The following is a 17,862-nucleotide window of genomic DNA, read 5'->3' as shown; positions in this document are numbered from 1 at the left end:
AATGGTGGCAATGATTTTCCTGACGTAATTCATTAATAGGAGAAGTTTTGGAGATGTGCTTTATACGGCTGATGAAGTTGACGGTTATAGCATACTTTGACACAGAAAACACTCTTTTACTTAAAACTTAAAAACAGACTTAAAATACCCATATGTCAAAAACTCAGAAGGCCTGAGGGAGCCAGCATGATCATTTTTACATGCATTGTAAATATGACAACAACGGACAACATAAATTAGGGATCCACTATCTAATTTCCCAATGACCCGGGCGTGAGGCGGGGAGCGATCGCTTGAATTTTATTTCCAATCAGTATAGGTCACGATGTTTGTTATGTATCTTTAGGATAAATTGTTTTTGTCGACAAATCATACTTACCGTGATCTTCCATTTAATTTAATTGGTTTATAAAATAAAAATATTTAAGTTTAGTTGCAAATTAGTTTCCCTAAATGAGAGAAAGGAAAGATAGAAGAAAAAAGAATTCTTGGCAGCGGTGGGATTCGAACCCACGCCTCCGAAGAGACTGGTGCCTTAAACCAGCGCCTTAGACCGCTCGGCCACGCTACCACAGCTATGAGTGTCTACTAAATATATATATAATTATAGTGTTGACAAACTGTACACACTTTTCTTCCCTCTCGTCAGAAATAATATTAGCTGTCTCTTTAAGCCGTATATCCTGTCAGTTCTGACAATGTAATTCATGGATTTTCACATGTTAGCGTAGAATGGAGCAACAATTGGTATCGGTCTACCAGACTCATTGGCAAGTTCGATGCCTTGAGGTACGGTTTGCCTTGAATCAATCGGCTTATCCTCGGCCTCCCAAACCATGTTTGAGGAAATAAAATAATTCCTCGCCATTGACCTTTCCTATTTCAAAGTATGACTTAGTATTTTGCTAATATTGTTACTGAAAAGAAATGCTACCATACCGCCTCCATTATGTTGTATTTTTTATGAAATTTGTGATGGTGATAAAGATATCAGTTAAAAGATATATTACTCCTCATCAACATGTTACATTGGACCAATCGTCAGCTTTTTCTCTGCTTTTGTTTTTAAACAAAAATTACCTGTGATGACTCCGTGTCAGGTTAGATATAAAAAAAAAAAAGAGGCAGAAATCAACTTGTTGTTCTACTCTCAAATCAATGATGATCTTTTATTTTTAAATTTTGAAATGAGTATATTAAATAATTTATTTAGTTAAATTTGTTACAATACAATTTTCACCGTATTTAGAGTATATGTACATTCAAATTTTACTCATCTACTTCGCATACACGGTAGCTGGTTAACATACAGCCACAGGGAAAGGTTTCTATGCAAATTCAGCATTCTTTTGTTACATCTTAGATTTCAAAATTGCTGTTTGAATGTTTTGTTGAATTATACCAATGCACTCATTACATTTGATCATCTATGTATTTTTTATGCTAAGTAAGTATGAAATTTTCCCCAGTTGGCAACTCTTTCTATTCCTGTAAAATTTTAGGATGTGATAAGGATGTGTATGTTTGACACATTTTGAATTTGATCCCTGCCCAAATGGGTAGAACTTGGGGGGGGGGGGGGGGATTGTAACATTTTTTGAATTTGATTCCTCTCCAAGAATTTTCATTTGTCTTATAATTGTTACACTCAAAGTCATTAGTTAACTCTCTTTACAGATGTTTGTCGTTTCCACTGATTGAAGATATTCAGTTGAACATGCTTTGGTAATGTACATGGAAAGGATGGATAATGCAGATTCTATTCTGTTAACTCTACTGCAGATATGTGATAGTGGTAAGGAAGAACACACACACACACACACACACACACACACACAAACACACACACACACACACACACAGTAAGGCATGGCTCAAGTGTATGATCATATTTCCTCCCTGAATTGCCTTCTTTGCCAAATTAAATTGCTTTGCTTTTCAGTGTGGAACATTTTTGCCAGGATATGTAAATGTGCAAATTTAATCCCTTTAAATTTAATGAATTGCCTTTAAAAGTTAATGAGCAAGCCAAAACCACTCACTTTCGAATTGCCATAAATATGTTATGAAACCTGTAACATTGATATTACCATTAATTAGTGAGGTGCATTTTGCTAACTGCACTTAATGAGGTTTACAATGGCAAACATGTAGTTGTCAGTATTAAATGGTTATGTCACAGCTGTTTCATGTGGTTCTGAGTCATTGGGCATAGTGACATTATCATAGCAGTCATGATAACTACCACACTGCCAATAATGAAGATAACTTGTTTTTTTTTCTGTAATTAAGTTGTTATCCCTAGCACTTGTTGAATCATTTCACATATTTCAAGACATACTTCTGTCACTTTTCATTTAGATTTGACCATGGGTGGCAGTAATACATTGACTCAGTGTGGCTGCTGTTAGTACCATTTTGATGTCTTTGGTATGACTCAGAAAGGTATCAAACCCATGACCTCCCACATTTGAGGAAGATGCTTTAACCACTAGGCCACCAGAGCAGTGTTATCTAGGTCATTCATGAAATACCAAATAAGAGGTCTAAGTCATATATGTCATTCATGAAATGTCAAATAAAACGTCTAGGTCATATAGGTCATTCATAAAATACCAAATAAGAGGTCTAAGCCATCCAGGTCATTCATGAAATGTCAAATAAGAGGTCCAGGTCATCTAGGTCATTCATAAAATACCAAATAAGAGGTCTAGGCCATCTAGGTCATTCATGAAATGTCAAATAAGAGGTCTAGGTCATCTCGGTCATTCATAAAATACCAAATAAGAGGTCTAGGTCATCTAGGTCATTCATGAAATGTCAAATAAGAGGTCTAGGTCATCTGGGTCATTCATGAAATGTCAAATAAAAGGTATAGGTCAACTAGGTCATTCATAAAATACCAAATAAGAGGTCTAGGCCATCTAGGTCATTCATGAAATGTCAAATAAGAGGTCTAGGTCATCTAGGTCATTCATAAAATACCAAATAAGAGGTCTAGGCCATCTAGGTCATTCATGAAATGTCAAATAAAAGGTCTAGGTCATATAGGTCATTCATAAAATACCAAATAATAGGTCTAGGCCATCAAGGTCATTCATGAAATGTCAAATAAGAGGTATAGATTATCTAGGTCACATTTCAAATAAGAGGTCTAGGTCATTTCGTGAAATACCTTTTAAGAAGCCTATCGATAGACACCAGACTTTTATAAAAACTTCCCCTTCCCCATTCTTAAAAATTGAAAATCTTGGAGAAATGACTGCATGTACATAATTTTAAGATCAGCACAATGGTTGTCAAGACTGTTCGTAGGGGACCATAAAACTACAATTGTTATACGGTATACAAAAAGGTCTGAGTCTTCATATAGACTTTATTATCCAGAATATATTGGACTCAACACCAAAGCCAGTAATACTGGCATAGATGAATAAAACAACTGTAATTTGCTCTTGGTTAATGGTTAGGCAAAGTTAGGTAATTTATTACAACTGAAATGTATTACCAGGGTTTTACTGCATACATTTTATGTTGTTCCTGAGAAGAGTGTTGTGATAAATGTAGCAAGTGTGAAATTGGCTGTATGAGTATTGGAGTGGGTCTAGATTTGATCTAAAGTCTGTTGTTGGAGGGGATTTAATCATGAAAAGATATTTTTTTAAATATTACATTTTCTAGATCTGATGTCAGGCCTGCTTATTGGAGAGGATTAAATCATGAAAAGATTTGTAAAAATATTGCATTCTCTACATCTGATGTTAGGCCTGTTAATTGGAGAGGATCTAAATTAAGTACATTAAGAAAATGAGTTATTTCTATCCATTCCAGCTTTCCCCACAGGAGGCTTCTCTCACAGTATGGGTTTAGAATGTGCAGTAAAGCAGCAGTTTGTAAAAAGCAAAGGTAAAACATTTTACAATGGATCAAAAGTAATATTTTTTTCCTCCGTATATTCATCTATCCTCTTTTAGATCCTTTTGTGTATCTTTCCATCAGTTTCTTTAATCATCTGTTTAATCATCATTTGGATGATTCATTCAGCCACTATACTATCTGTTCATCGGATTAAACATTCATCCTGTTATCATCACCCACACCAGTTAACTTGTGAGCTATTCATCCATTCATCTGAAACCTGTTTTTATGCACATACATTGGCTTGTTTAACTGTTGTTTCCATTCTTCAATCCATCCATCCAGTCATAATCAAACCCATCAACTGCACATGTTCCTAGGGTGAATCCTTTAAAAATTCAAATACTTAAAAATTATTGATTATTATTTTCATTATTTGTGCTTTTTTAAAGTTGTTCTTTCTGAATAATATAGTGTTCAAATTTGTCAGTTTGCTTAAAATCACTGAAAATGTTTCAAAAATCCAAGAACAGAAAAACCTAAAGATCGTTGTTTTTATACATCCCAGATAATTCTGTAATTATTAAATAAATAATTAATACAAGAATAATAATAAAATAATTTTAATTGCTTGAGTGATGAATTATTTACAAAGGCTTTCCTTTATCCTGATAGTCATGTTCTCAAACAAAAATGCAAGACATAGTGAGCTTGATCCTGTCAAATAGGACAGTGAACAGAATCTAGGTTATGCCATTTGGTACTGAACATATCAATCAAATCAGTACTTATGTAAATACATTTAAGGTTAAGTTAATATGAAATAGATAGGTAATATATGTGTATTTCATATTTATTAAATTTAGGAATGAAATTATTTCTCAATGACTTTGTTTCCTTTGTTTTATAACTGGGTACCATAATGGCCTACTTTATTTTGGATCTGTTATGAAGATAGGAAACAATGCAACAGATCACTTCATTTTTCATTTGAATAAAATGTTTGAATCATATGATAACGAGACAGTTAATGTAACCATTCGATAGGTTTACTAGTACCATCATAGACTGAACAGATGTCATAAGAGGGACCGTGCTATACTGAGGTATTCAAACGTGAGGGGTCACCAGGATATGAGCATACCTGTGTTATATGAGGGACCATGTTATCCCAATGTACTCTTAAAGTGAGGGACCACTTAAATACATATATACATTAAACTATTGTTTCAAAAGGCACATTTATGTATAAATCAACACATTTAATGAACTTTTTATTCAGTTGCTGCATTTGAAATTTAAAAAATATGCATATGTTTGCCTGTACATTTTGCATAGTGTAATGAAATCCATATACTTCCAGACTCACTGAAAACATATATGGCTTGCTGTTTAGAAAATATAGGTAAGTTTAATTTTACGATCATTCTATCAGTTATATTGTTTGCATTGCTGATATTTTGTGTTTATGCAAGAAGATCTAAATATATGTAAAAGTTAAATAAAATGTTGATTTTTATCAATCAGTTTTATTCTAATCAGGTACCTCTAGGTTTACTGCATGTTGATTTTGAAATTATTCATCCACAACTCAAGATAATTAGTTTAATGATAAAAAAGTTTATAGTTTATATTTTGCACAAGAACGTGACAAAATATAAACTTTTTTGACCTTTAGGAATGTCAGTGCTGCTTTTAACTCCATCCTATCTCAGTCCAGATGAATCTTAAATGTTGCATAATATTAGCTGCATGTTTTTTTAAAAATCAGTTCAATGTCAGTCAGTGTGACCAGCTACAGAATTAACAAATATAGCAATAATTATTAGAAAGTGCAGAGAAAACTTGGTAGAGTTAAAATAAATTCTACACAAAAAAGAAAAATCTGCCACTGGTTTTGGTCAATTTTTATGCAAATCTGCAATCTCAGCAAAAAGATTGCAGTGTGTAAAAATATCCACTGGTGTGTTCACTTTTTTCTATTAGCAGTTGCCAGGCAGTTTGATAATTACAGATTTGTTTGTCTTTTGTCTTACTCCATAAATGTACTTAATTATCATGTTGCATTATATGAAGACCTACATATACACACTGACTGCTCCAGTGGCCTGGTGGTTAGCGTGTCCACCTTGGATGAGGGAGGTCACGGGTTCGATACCAAAGCGTTATACAAATGGTACTAACAGCTGCCTCACTTGGTGCTCAGCATTAAGAGGTTAGTGTCAGGACTGGTCGGCCTGGTGTCAGGATGATGTGACTGTTTGCAGCATGATGCCCCAGTGCTAGGAATCACTGTAAACTGTCACACTGCAGAAATCATAATGGTATGACAGAACAATTGTTAAAGTTAAGGTAAAAATGAAAATTACACACACACACAGGTAGCAGGTAATTTACTCACCTAAATCTTCCAGAATAACTGGCTACTTTTTGATGCCCCTTTAGCCCTGTTTTCTCCTGCTGTCCTTTATAGCCCTGCTGGGGGATTATTGCCTGCTACTTCCATTTTTATGGAATATGGAATACCCTGAACACACTGCAGGAAGCCATGCAAAGTTTTCTGCGAAAGTTTCCAGGACCTAGGTCACTAGCTATGCAGGAGAAGTCCAAGATGTGAGATCAGAATGAGGATGATATGATAATACTGTAGATAGAAATGAAAGCAGAGACAATGGCGATTAGATTAGGTAGAGAAATTCCCTTCTTTATGAAAAAAAGAGAACAATGTTGGAGGTATAAGTGCAGGTGAGTGGAGTGTGGAATGGTTGTTGTTGTCGTAGGGTTTAACGCCATTTTTCAGCACAAGATAGGCTATATATGGCGGCCACTATTAATGGTGGAGGAAGAACCCGGGAAAACCCCGGAAGAACCACCGACCCACGAGAAGCTACTGGCAAGCTTTCTCACATACCCACATTGGGAGTGTGGAATGGAATGGAAGTACTAATTTGTAGTTTCTGCATTTCCCTGATATGAGATAGACCCAAATGATGTACATACTGTGGCAAAGAGGATTGTCCTGAAGAAAAACTCAGTGTTGCAGATTCTGCTTGAAACCAGAATTAATGAGGAGGAAGACAAGAAACATAGTTCATTCTTACACTGGGTCTGGGATTCCATATTTTTTGGAAACAGTAGTCGTTGTCTTAAAATTTTAAAATCAACCGAAATCACATAAGCAAGTCAGTGGCATAATATTGAATATTGAAGTGATGAATGCTTGATTGAAATTATCAAATTTTTACTGTACCGTAAAGAATTCCTTATTTTAGCAGTTTATTTTAGAATTTTCATGCTCACAACGTGTTTATTAAGGGTGCATTATATTATTACATTTATTACATCTATCCGTCCTATGTCACATATCTTTTGAAGGACTTAATTAATTGAAGCCAGATTTGGAATGACGCTTTACATTAAGGATTCCTTTCTCTGGCTCAAATTCTTTTGACAACATTTTGGGTAACTAAGGATTTCTGATTTTCATTGAACTTTACCATTCAACTGCATTATTTTGGTTTGGGCATTTATGTCATATGGATGCATTTATTACATTTTTGTTTTTGATCATCATATAGACCAATTACTGATAACATTTTAGCTGCTATTTTTGGAAGAGTTTTTGTTTTAATTATGCTTGCAGAAAAGGTTTAACATTGAGTTGATTCTGCCAGTTATGCCAATGACACAAGGTGACATTGTGCTCACTTTATCTGGCTGTTTGGTTAGAAAAAGATGTGAATACATGATTTGAACTTTGGTTTCATCAATTTAGCAATGATAGATCTAGGACAGGTTATAATATTTTGTAGGGAAAATTTTGAAGGGACATGTTTGTGCAGTCCCACTCTTAGACAGCTGAATCACTGAGACTTCTTCACTGCTGCTAAAACTTTTCACTAGACAGTATACAAAACTTACCACTATACAGTATATAAAACTTCCCACTATACAGTATATAAAACTTCCCACAATGGCTATACTGGATATAGAACTTCCCACTATACAATATATAAAGTGTACAGTACATAAATCTTCCTACTATGACTATACTGTATATAACAATTCCCACTGTGACTATACTGTATATAACAATTCCCACTATGACTATACTGTATATAACAATTCCCACTGTGACTATACTGTATATAACAATTCCCACTATGACTATACTGTATATAACAATTCCCACTGTGACTATACTGTATATAACAATTCCTACTATGACTATACTGTATATAACAATTCCCACTGTGACTATACTGTATATAACAATTCTCACTATGAATATACTGTATATAAAAATTCCCACTATGACTATCCTGTATATAAAAATTCCCACTATGACTATCCTGTATATAAAAATTCCCACTATGAACTTCCCACTATTCAGTATAAACTATACAGTTTATCTCATTATATGGTATATAAAAACTCTGCCTAAAAGGTATATCAACTATTCAGTATATAAAAGTTTTCATCATACAGTATATACAGTGTTCCACTATATTGTGCATAAAACTTAAAACGATGCAGTATATAAAACATTACACTATATGTTATATACAACTTAATACCATATGGTGTATAAAACTTTCCACTATGTGGTAATTTTCCACTATACAGTATATAAAACTTTCCACTATACAGTATATAAAACCTTCCACTAAACAGTATATAAAACTTTCCACTATACAGCATATAAAACTTTCCACTATACAATATATAAAACTTTCCACTATACAGTATAAAAAACTAACCACTAAACATTATATAAAACATTCCACTAGTAAGTATATAAAACTTTCCACTATACAGTATATAAAACTTTCCACTATACAGTGTATAAAACTTTCCGCTATGTGGTAACTTTCCACTATACAGCATATAAAACTTTCCACTATACAGTATATAAAACTTTCCACTATACAGCATATAAAACTTTCCACTATACAGCATATAAAACTTTCCACTACTGTATATGGTTTATAAAACTTTCCATTATATGGTGTATCAAGCCTTATACTGTCAAGTGCATTTAACCTTGTTGTACAGGATCCTTTGCCATGCCTTTTGTGAAGGAAGCACACCAGAACTCTGCTGATTTGGACAGTTTGAAGGAACTTGATGATCTATGTAGTGCCTGTATATCCAACCATGTTGCAAAGAGAGCCAGTACCAGACAGGTTATTGAATGTATCCATACAAGTTTTGTCTGGAATAGGTCAAATGTGTTTTGTTAGCTCATTTATCTTTAATATTAAATTTACTTTTATATTTTTCGTGTCCAGAGTTTGAAATATATAGCATCAAGTAGTAAATTTGACATCTGTTTTCTAATTTTTGCTACCAAGAAGAAAATTCTCACAATTCAAAGGTTTGAATTTTACTGATAAGATCTATTCCATTTAAACATACATTGTATCCAGGGAAGGCACCTTTTCAAAAATACCTGCTTTGGGTGATCTGATTACTGATAGAGTTCATATGAAAACAATACAAAATTCTAAATGTATCTATGGTTGACTATTCTATATTAAAAGTGCCTTCCCTGGGTCCCATGTATATTATGCTGGAACAGCCCTCAGATCATTTCTAGTTCTTTAATTCTGATAACGATGAAAGCCAAAATTGCAGATGCTTATGTGAAAATGAATGTTGGTCATCACTTTTGATAATTCATGAAATTTCAACACATTTGCGTTTGCAATGATGATGAAGGTGAGCATGTCTTGATCAGAATATTATTGTTTGAAAAATCAGGTTGTATTGGTGGGAATATTATTGCTTGAAAACTGGGGACATATTGATGAGAATAATATTGTTTGAAAAATGAGGATGCATTGTTCAGGATAGTATTGTTTGTGGTTTTCATTTCAGGGTCGATCACTTTTGGATACCTGCTCTCAAATCTACAAACACAATCAGATGTTGAAAATGAGTGAATCCCTAATGCATAAACATCAGCCAATTATCTTTGGCGCATTGTGTGGCATTCTTGGCATGGACGTACAGTCGACACTGATTGCCTTCATTTTCAGCTCTATAAGGACAGTTGTTACAAGTGCAGTCCGTCTGGATAAAGTTGGTCCAGTAGAGGTAACATTTTTGAAAACAAGTTAACTTTTGTTTTTGTTTCAAATTTCTGTTTATTTGGGGGGAGGTTTGGAGGGGGGATATTCATACATAATTCTTGGGGTTAAAGGGTAGGTACTATAAGAAATGTACAGATTTTCAAACAAGTAGATGATCTAAAAATACCGTGGCAAAAAACTAATGAACATTTGGAAAACTTGAAATTGCAGTTAATGTTGTTGCTTTGGTTTTAATGCTATTTCTCAGCACAAGATAGGGGCCCTGAGTGGCCGAGTGGTCTAAAGCGCTCTCTGTTATGGATGACTGCCGTCTCACCTCTGCGTGGGTTTGAGTCTTGGATTCAGCTAATGTGGGCATGTAAGAAAGCTTGCCAGTAGCTGCTTGTAGGTCGGTGGTTCTTTCTGGGTTCTTCCTCCACCATTAATACTGGCCGCCATGTATAGCATATCTTGTGCTGAAAATTGGTGTTAAACCCTACAACAACAACAACAACAACAACAACAGCACAAGATAAGCTATACATTGCAACCAGTATACCTGATGGAGAAGAATCACTGACCCAAAGGAAGCTTCTGTCAAGTTTTCTTACATACCCACGTTGGTCGAGTCCGAGACTCAAACCCTTGCAGCAGAGGTGAAGTGGTAGTGATACTTTTTGACCATTCCCTGGGCCCCAAATTGCAATTTATGTTTAAAAGTTATGTAGATTTTACATCATACACGCATGCTTATGTCATCATATATGACTATAAAATAGCTGTTTTGTGCTACAATTGAATTAATTTTTAAAAATATTCAAGCTATCCAAATGCAACAATCAGTTTCATATTTTTACAGAATATAAATCTTAGCATGAATAACCTATTTTACTAGAATATTGTTTTAAATGTTGCCATGTGAAAAATGAGAAAATGTGAGTGTTCTGAAAGCCTTAATTGCAATAGTGGAAAGAGGAGGAATTTCACTTACCATCCATATACAAAGGTCAGTCTGAATAAATATATTAATTACTTGCTAGTGGCAGATAGTTCAACATTATTTTGTCTTAAAAATCCATTGTGATTATGCCTCGTCTAGTTGATCTCCACTACCAGAAATATGAAAACCCCCAATAAACTGCAGAGATCTCACAGCCTACAGTACTCAGGCCAGATGTCAGAATAAGCGAATTATGACATAACAATGCACTGTTACATTGGTTTGTCAATATGAACAAAGAATTTGTATATGTAACAATAGATAGATTCCAGTGCATTTTATATCAAGTTTGTGGCATTCTTTCATGATGCCTCAGAATTTCTCCACTCGAAACCCAAAATTGTATATACAAATTTAAATAGCCAACAGTGTCATCAAAAAATATCACCAGATGATATAGTTTTTGGCAATAAAGGAAAACAAATTGCAGTTTGCGACATCGGTGAAGCACAGCTTGATCCCTGAATAAACCTTTTACATGTTATTTTTTCATAATTTTAAAAAGAATTTTTTTTTTTGGTGTATACTGGAAAATATGTGTATATGAAAATTCTGCCACGGTCATCTTATGTTAGAATTCATATATGATCTCTTCCATAAAATGATAATAAACTTTTTACATGTTATTTTTGCACTTTTAAGAAAGAAATTTATTTTGTGTGTGAGAAAAATATATGTATATGAAATGTTGAGAGCCATGCCACTATCAGGTTATATCCAAATTTTTGTTATAATGGAGCATTTTTATAATGGAGTCACACTGTAGTAATGATAAATTTAAGTGCTTGTAAAAGCATTTGTTATGATTATACCACAATGACTATATGTCCATGGTAGCATATATACATATGGTATAGTGAAATGTTCCTAAATGGGCATATGTTTGTCACAAATCTTAAATTTTGGCATATTCCTGCACCTTCAAAGACCTCAGAAAATGCCATTAAGAAAATGTTTTATCTTTTGACATAGGACTCTATTTTTTTTATAACCAAGAAACACATATCCTGTTACAACTCTAGGTCTTAAACTTGATAACAGAAAGAAACAAAACCAATAAGTTTAGTAAAATCAACAAACAATATATTTCCCTAGAATTCAGTGTGAACAAAAATATATTTTGAACAAGTGACTCACTCTATATAGTTTACAGCTATTAGTGATGAGTTTGTGATCAAATGTCTCCATTGGCTGGCATATTAGTGCAAAAACTGTCAAATTTGCCTCGTACAAGTAGCCACATAATGGTGGTTTATGGATAGAAGTCTCAGGAATATTTGTTGATTTTTAAATTTAACAGATTGAAATAACATGCATGTGAATTTTAAACAAAAATATGAAATATTTAAAAAGAAATGTTTTCTATTCATACTTTATTCATAGATACTACTCACATTTGTGTGATACGCCTCCAGAAAAACCACACATCATACAAGGCCATATTCCTGGTGTAAAAGGGTTGGCATTATAAGAAAGAGATAAATTTACAGTGAAGCAGTTTATTTTGTTGTGACCAATGTTTGTGGTCTTATTAAAAATTGCCATTTTTGGGGAAGCAGTGATGAAAGAAATCATAAAAAAATTGTGGGGTTCATTTACGTTCTTTGCAGAATTTAGATTACACTATGATTTAGTGTAATCCCTGTAAGTAAAGCCAGTTTGAAATGTCAGTGTTTTGATTTTTGTAAAAATGAATTGATTGTTTTTTTAGTGTTTTGCTTAGAGCATAACCTATTTTAGTCTGCATCCTAGTTGGATTCAACTGAATGTACAAAAGTCTTTCATAACTTTTGCAAAGTTTACCATGTTTGCTATATTAAATTTCTCATAATTTTGAAAATTCCCTCTCTTTTTTTTAAATAGAGGAGATGGGAGACGTCCTCAGTCTATTTCAGTTCTAGAATAGATCTAGTAAGAGTTTATCTTTGTATGTTGTGTGGAATCAATTTTTTGACATCTTTTGATGGAAAAAATATGTCTCAATGTTTTTATTTAACAGTGACTAAGATAATTCAAACTGTACAGAATATAACAGGAAACGTTGGGGTAATGTAAAATAATGGAGCCTCTCAGTTGTATGAAAAGTCTATATATGACACTAAGGTCATTGAATTGAAGCATAAGGGAGGTAACTCATTTTGCTGTACATGCTTATTGTTCGCCTGTTGTTTAGTCTAATTTCATATTAGCTCAGCCTGACTATAGAATTACAGTGGTTATTTTTATTTAATATCTGTTTTGATTTTAACTGATGTTCATGGTTCTAAATGAAAATGACACTAATCTGACATTCATTGCCTTTATACATACCCACCTACCTTCATACCTACAATGTACATACCTACCTATCTACTTTCAAATACATACATACATACATACATACATACATACATACATACGCACACATCCATCCATTCATCCATACATACATACATACATACATACACTCACACACATACACACACACTTAGGATGTGGGTATCTCAGCATCACATTGCACATTGAGTGGGCCCATGAGACAATCGCCATTGTTCCTCAGAATGTAGCAAATCACAGTATCTTGGTCATGCTAGGGGGACAAAAGTTCATAAAATGTCCCATGATCATGGTGCAGTTCTGTACATTCTGAGACAAGTTCAGTGACATTATTGCCAAGCAAAAGATAAGATGCCATGACAAATAATTTTGTTGTGCACTTGAAAGACCACCCCTTTTGCCAACAAATAATGGTCTTTATAGACAGGAGGTCTCTCAGGTCTCAAGACAGGTCATAACAGAATACATGTATAACCTATAAAACTATGCAAAGCGCACCTGATCTCTCAGAGCAGGTGGTCTTTCATAGCATTGGTCTCTCAAGACAAGTTTAACTGAATGTTGTGAACGTGCTAATTGAAACATAAGAAAATATGTTGGTTACAAATGTTGGTAGGTTGGAGTTTTACAAGAATATCACACAATCTAGCAGTTAAAAAGAAGTCTTCTATTCAATTCCTGTTGATTCATTTTGGCATCAGTCCCTTTGATGGACTTGTGTTTTCTTGAGCTATGGAAAAATTTATTTTGTCTGAATGACACCAGTTGTTGTTTTGAAGATATGTTTTCAACTATATTTATTTTTTCCAGGCCCAGTCCATACAGCAGGATTTACAGATGAAAATACCAGATGTAATTGTAAGGTATAATATATTCACGGAGTAAATTACCAACAATATAACCTTTAACCTTCATCTTTTTATTTTAACCCCAGACTCCCAAAGTGTATTCAAAAGGATAAGTATATGTGGTGTATGTGCTGTGCTTTTTCAAGTGTTACTACTGTTGTCTGTTACTGTAATTTGATCAACTATAAAGATACTCCTTTCTTCATAAATTTTGTACAGCTTTGCATGTGTCAGTTTGAAGTTAAGCAACAAACATATATTTTTATTCATGTGTTGGAGAATTACTAAAATGGAGTGTGATGCCAAACGTGTTTGTTAATGGAATAAGAGATTAGGTCCTACTTATTAAATATTAATTCAAGTAATTACTGTATTCAAAATAAATATTATCTGATTTGACATAATATTCATACATGTTTTAATAAACACCCCACTTTATTTTAGATTAGAACTTGTGTAAGTGTTGTCCCATTATCTGCAGCTGTTGCATCCAATACAGCATTTAAATTATTTTGTGGAATAACATATGAAGATAACTGCCTTGTTTCTTTAGTGTAACAGGAAGCATCCATATGAGGTTTTCCTATTTGTTAGCTTCTGTAAACAAGACTGACTTCAGAAAAATCAATGATGTTTTGAAAACTATGCCATGTTTTCATTAAAGGCTTCCACGAAAATATGAGAGGTTGCACCTTCGCCATCTTAGATTTAGAGTTTTTTTCCATGGGCTGCAGTTCATGATGTGTGTAACGTTTTCTTTTTCAGGAATTTTCACAGAGGCAGTCATGCTGCGTGTATGGTGTATCCCCATGTTGACATCATTCAGAACATGCATGATACCATGTTCTCCAAGCTCTTCTATTCCTAACGACAGTGCCAATTTAAAGCTTTTTCTGTTCATTGTATACTGTATACCTACTGATTTTACCATCAGCAAGCTCTTCTATTTCTAACCACAGTGCCAGTTTAAGGCTTTTTCTGTTCATTGTATACTGTATACCTACTGACTTTACCATCACCAAGCTCTTCTATTCCTAACCACAGTGCCAATTTAAATCTTTTTCTATTCATTGTATACTGTATACCTGCTGACTTTACCATCACCAAGCTCTTCTATTCCTAACGACAGTGCCAATTTAAAGCTTTTTCTGTTCATTGTATACTGTATACCTGCTGAATTTACCATCACCAAACTCTTCTATTCCTAAGGCTTTTTCTGTTCTTTGTATACTGTATACCTACTGATTTTACCATCACCAAGCTCTTCTATTCCTAACCACAGTGCCAATTTAAGGCTTTTTCTGTTCTTTGTATACTGTATACCTACTGATTTTACCATCACCAAGCTCTTCTATTCCTAACGACAGTGCCAATTTAAAAGCTTTTTCTGTTCTTTCTATACTGTATACCTGCTGAATTTGCCATCACCAAGCTCTTCTATTCCTAACGACAATGCCAATTTAAAGCATTTTCTGTTCATTGTATACTGTATACCTACTGATTTTACCATCACAAGCTCTTCTATTCCTAACGACAGTGTCAATTTAAAGCTTTTTCTGTTCATTGTATACTGTATACCTACTGATTTTACCATCACCAAGCTCTTCTATTCCTAACGACAGTGCCAGTTTAAAGCTTTTTCTGTTCATTGTATACTGTATACCTACTGATTTTACCATCACCAAGCTCTTCTATTCCTAACGACAGTGCCAATTTAAAACTTTTTCTGTTCATTGTTTACTGTATACCTACTGATTTTACCATCACCAAGCTCTTCTATTCCTAACGACAGTGCCAATTTAAAGCTTTTTCTTTTCATTGTATACTGTATACCTACTGATTTTACCATCACCAAGCTCTTCTATTCCTAACGACAGTGCCAATTTAAAGCTTTTTCTGTTCATTGTTTACTGTATACCTACTGATTTTACCATCACCAAGCTCTTCTATTCCTAACGACAGTGCCAATTTAAGGCTTTTTCTGTTCTTTGTATACTGTATACCTACTGACTTTACCATCACCAAGCTCTGGAAGTTAAACTTTCAAGATGTGCCAGTATCCAGAGGTGGGGAAATGATATTGTTTTGTATCCTAGAATGTTATCTTATTCACAGTAAAATCTGTGTAAAGAAAGGAGTAGATTTCACTTGACTAAAATGGTTTTGATGCAGATACAAAGCCCAGGGCCTGTTTGTAGAGTCTATGTCTGAAGCATTGCTGAAAAACTCTATCCAAAACCTAAATAAAAGGTTGATCATGTCACCACTGGCTCACGAAAAAGTCAATGATGTATCTGTTGCATGCAAAAAGTGTTGAGGGAGAAGAGAGAGGTTTGTGTTAAGGAAGTTTTATATAAATGTATATCACTTGTGACACTGGCAACCTTTTCAGAGGAAAAGTTAATTTTGAGTATATTTATGAATATTTTATGCAATTCTTATTCTCTTTCTGTAAAACCTTGATGTATATTTCGGCAAAAAGGGTAAACTTATAAATTTACTCATGCTTAACTTTGGTGGCATATATTGAATGAAAGTGCTTGTTTACAATGTATATAATTACATACATGCCAACTATAATGCAGGTGATGTAATCATTACGCTTTTTGTCACCTAATTACATCATATGTTTGCCTGTATTATGCATTACACTATTTTGGTACATTACAAAAATAGAGCAATAAAATATTGTTTGCCATTTGTATTATCTTCTGTTTAATCCAACACATTATACAAATTTAATAATATTCTAAAGAACAAAGAATAAGAGTGCATCACAGACCTGCATGTACTGTCCTTATTTTCCATTCATAAGAGCTTTATATATATAAATTTTCAAGAAAAATGATGTGTTTCTTCAATTTGAAAAATTGCCTCAAAGATTCATTATATTTAAATTATATATTTAGGTAGCAGACCATTATTTAATTATAATGGCATTTGTACCTCTAACTAATTGTGTTTGGGTGGGGTGGGTAAGAGTCTATGTATAGGGTCTAATGGCACATAAGCTCATTCCAGGTTATACAGTGCTGGTTAAGTTCAGGCATACTAAACAATGATAAAGGCAAAGGTGGCAAACTCTTAAAAATACAGAATCAGCATTGTAATACAGAAATAATGGCATTCGTTTAAAAGACTCTCAGCTGGACATCATTGGATGAATCACAGGGCACAAAATTACCCCAGCTAGTTACCTCTTAAGCTGTACTGGACTGTAACACAAAAACTATTGTGCATCAATTATTTGTGGATATATCTTATCAAAGTTTTACAAAACTTTTACTGGTTTATTTGTGCTTAAACAATGTTAATTTGTCTATAAGAAACAAAAGGGGGTCGGCTGACACTTTTTACAATATTTTCTGAAGCTCTCCCCCTGTATTTTAAACAATGGGTGGGACACATCTGTAGCATGATGCCCCAGTGCTGGACATCACTATAAATTGCCACACTGCAGACATCATAACAATATGACTTGAGTCCAAATCCCAACAAATCCATTGATCTATAATTTCCAACTCGATTGTCCCCATGTGTCCCTAACATCGTCTGTCATGTTCACATTTCAAACCAAATGGAAGTGTTCATTGTAAACAAGGAGCCTGCTCGCTGTCATTTTTTGCTGAAAGAGTCCATTTACGTTAAAGGTAAACACTTTGCTGTCTTCATCCAGTGTATGCAATGTTTAATTCTAATATTTCCCCCAAAAAGTTAAAAATGGAATAAAATATGCCCTTACATCTCTATGTTACAGAAACTTATG

At 33.9% G+C, this 17,862-nt stretch overlaps 1 protein-coding gene and 1 non-coding gene across 5 annotated transcripts; one reads left to right on the top strand and one right to left on the bottom strand.

Moving 5' to 3' along the window:
• Positions 1 to 489: 489 nt before the first annotated feature.
• On the bottom strand, positions 490 to 571 carry Trnal-aag (transfer RNA leucine (anticodon AAG)). The gene has a single exon. It is a non-coding gene; the product is annotated as a tRNA-Leu (tRNA).
• On the top strand, positions 564 to 16,794 carry LOC149774504 (uncharacterized). 4 transcript variants are annotated; one of them, XM_089945124.1, is made up of 8 exons: positions 569 to 789; positions 1,678 to 1,795; positions 3,832 to 3,906; positions 5,222 to 5,263; positions 8,914 to 9,044; positions 9,739 to 9,957; positions 14,059 to 14,111; positions 14,862 to 16,794. In XM_089945124.1, the coding sequence occupies exons 2-8, from the start codon at positions 1,729 to 1,731 to the stop codon at positions 14,962 to 14,964; spliced, it is 690 nt and encodes a 229-aa protein (XP_089801250.1). In that variant the 5' UTR covers positions 569 to 789; positions 1,678 to 1,728; the 3' UTR covers positions 14,965 to 16,794. The 4 variants fall into 4 exon arrangements, with proteins under 4 accessions (XP_089801253.1, XP_089801250.1, XP_089801251.1 ...); XM_089945125.1 differs by lacking the exon at positions 569 to 789 and adding an exon at positions 800 to 887; XM_089945126.1 differs by lacking the exon at positions 569 to 789 and adding an exon at positions 953 to 1,100.
• Positions 16,795 to 17,862: the final 1,068 nt, after the last annotated feature.

The sequence above is a fragment of the Sinohyriopsis cumingii genome, unplaced genomic scaffold (genome assembly GCF_028554795.1).
Source record: "Sinohyriopsis cumingii isolate HCF-2022 unplaced genomic scaffold, ASM2855479v2 utg000229l, whole genome shotgun sequence".
In the NCBI taxonomy this organism is placed as follows: domain Eukaryota; kingdom Metazoa; phylum Mollusca; class Bivalvia; order Unionida; family Unionidae; genus Sinohyriopsis; species Sinohyriopsis cumingii.
The sequence above is the reverse complement of the archived record's forward strand: the minus strand, read 5'-3'. Positions and strand labels throughout refer to the sequence as shown.